Source organism: Oryza glaberrima, chromosome 7 (genome assembly GCF_000147395.1).
Source record: "Oryza glaberrima chromosome 7, OglaRS2, whole genome shotgun sequence".
Classification (NCBI taxonomy): domain Eukaryota; kingdom Viridiplantae; phylum Streptophyta; class Magnoliopsida; order Poales; family Poaceae; genus Oryza; species Oryza glaberrima.
The window spans coordinates 13763980-13766206 of record NC_068332.1 but is presented as its reverse complement, the minus strand read 5'-3'; the positions used below and the strand labels follow the sequence as shown (position 1 = coordinate 13766206).

At 46.1% G+C, this 2227-nt stretch overlaps 1 protein-coding gene across 1 annotated transcript; it reads right to left on the bottom strand.

The window, feature by feature from the left end:
* Nucleotides 1-286: 286 nt before the first annotated feature.
* On the bottom strand, nucleotides 287-1978 carry LOC127780030 (two-component response regulator ORR7). The gene is made up of 5 exons (XM_052306990.1): nucleotides 1593-1978; nucleotides 1395-1441; nucleotides 1230-1307; nucleotides 857-927; nucleotides 287-737 (listed from the first exon to the last, which is right to left on the bottom strand). The coding sequence occupies exons 1-5, from the start codon at nucleotides 1948-1950 to the stop codon at nucleotides 650-652; spliced, it is 642 nt and encodes a 213-aa protein (XP_052162950.1). The 5' UTR covers nucleotides 1951-1978; the 3' UTR covers nucleotides 287-649.
* Between the last annotated feature and the right edge of the window lie 249 nt (nucleotides 1979-2227).

Below are 2227 nucleotides of genomic sequence, written 5' to 3'. Positions count from 1 at the left end.
ATCTTCAGATCTTGCCCCTGAGTGGCTTGCATTTTGTTGAACAACCCAAAACAGAGTTGGGGCTGCGGTCTAGTACAATGCTTGGAGGTTTTTAATGAGGCTTCAGGACTGGGGGGCCATCATAGTTCATTTCTTTAATTTTGTTGCTTCTTCAACGGAAGAAATGTGAAGTATGTAAGTATGTACTATTCCAAACACACAATTAAATACAGAAGTAGACAATTAAACACACAATTCCTCTGTGTACTAGTGACAGTTTTTCTTTCCATAAGTAAAACTATCACAAACCGCTTAGTCCTAGCAGTCTAACAGAAGTGGTCAGCTAATTAATGTACTACTACTTGTAGTACTAGTAGTTACCTTCAGAACAAAATCATGCGTGCAACCTGAACACTCGACAAATACACATGTCATTAGCTTACCACAAGCTGCCTACAGCTACAAGAAAACAGATCACTCAAAACATCAGATCAAACCGAAGAGACCATCATAACTAAGATCTTGTCGGTCTACTAGTACATTTCATCGCCTAGCATTTACTACATCTACAAGATCATCTACATCTACAATGCATCACGGAGAAAATGGCCACCGTCGACACCGGAGATCGCCTCCGGCGAACACGGCGGCGGACGCCGGTCAGTCGAGTTCACTGCAGCATCCGGCTGGTTATGCGGGATATGTCCGCCGGTCGGACGGGCTTGAGCAGGAAGTCCTCCGCGCCTTCTTCCAAGCATCTGAAACCAAAAGAGAAAAAAGAAAAACACAGCATCTTTCTTTTGTCAGGGGTAACACTTGGCAAGAGAATTAAAAAAAAAATGTCACGCTTGATCGGTGAAGAGACGGGCTCACTCACCTGCTGATCCTTGTGGGCACGTTCTCTGACGACATTATCACCACCGGGATCTGCTTCAGCTCCGACGATTCCTGCTTGCAGATTTCGTTTTGTTATTCACAAGCTTTGACATGGCCGCGCAATGTGGCGTGCATATCAATATTATTAGAGCCTTTTTAGAGGCTAATTAATTGTGCACAGTGATGTAGTCAGAATTTTCTCAAGTCTAAGATTCAACCAGTATAATTTACATAATTTAATTTTATCTTTCATAGTTTGAGGTTTTGAAATGTAAATTGTAGTGGTGATTTAAGCTGAGTAGTTGGTGGTGCTGCCCCTGTTTCGGCCACTTATTTTGCAGTTGCAGTGGTTCTGTTTTGTGTTAATTAATTACCTTGATCTTCTTGAGAAGGTCGTACCCGGTCATCTCCGGCATCCAGTAGTCCGTGATGATCATGCTCACATTAGGTTCCTGATTAAACACATCAACATTTTTTTAGAAACTAGGGCTTAATAATTTGATAAAAGAATAAAAATGGAGAAGAATGACAGAAGATACCGAGCCCAATATCTCCAGCGCCCTTTTCCCACTGTCTACGGCAGTGACTGCATCAACAAAATTAAAACGCGCCATGAGAAACTGATGAGAATAGTGTACGGTTGTTGCCACGTATAACAAAAGAAAAATGTAAAAATAAATCTTAATACCTGTAACTCTGTAAATTTGTTGGCACGTGTGTTGGGTGTATGTGCTTACCGCGGTACTTGGATCGCCGGAGCAGCGCCGTGATGACGGCGCGGTCGACGGAGCTGTCATCGACGGCCATCACGTACGGCGGCGCCGCCGCCTCCTCATCGTCCTCGTCGTCATCATCATCATCATCTTCGTCATCGTCTTCTTCGTCGTCGTCGTCGTCGTCCTCTGCCGATGCGTTGTCGTGCAGCGGCACCACTTGCGCCATCCTCGTCCAGCCCTTGACGACGACACTCTTCATCTCATCATCCTTCCCCTCCTCCCAGTCGGCGAGCTTGCCACCACCGCGGCAGCAACCTCCGCCGCCGTCGACACCGCATCCGCATCCTCCCGTCACCGCCGCCGGCACCCTCATCTCCATCGATCAACAACGTTAACAACAAGTATTCAACAAGGGATGAATCGATCACACGTAGATGTGATATATATATGGACCAAGTGATTGATTTCCTAGCAACGGAAACTGTGTGCATATATATATATAGCGGAAGGAGAAGATGAATCAATACTACACGATCGAGGCGTATCGCTGTATCAGGTGTAAGGCAGGGCCGGCCGATTCGGCGAATCGGGACAGGGATCGCGCTCACCCTCTCCCTCCCGGCCATATACGTGATGTACGTTGGTACAGAACCGTA

Coding starts and splice junctions, on each gene's coding strand:
- LOC127780030 (XM_052306990.1), bottom strand. CDS start 1,950: ATGGAGATGAGGGTGCCGGCGGCGGTGACGGGAGGATGCGGATGCGGT. Junction 1,308..1,394: donor CGCTGGAGATATTGGGCTCG/GTATCTTCTGTC, acceptor GTGTTTAATCAG/GAACCTAATGTGAGCATGAT. Junction 928..1,229: donor ACCTTCTCAAGAAGATCAAG/GTAATTAATTAA, acceptor ATCTGCAAGCAG/GAATCGTCGGAGCTGAAGCA.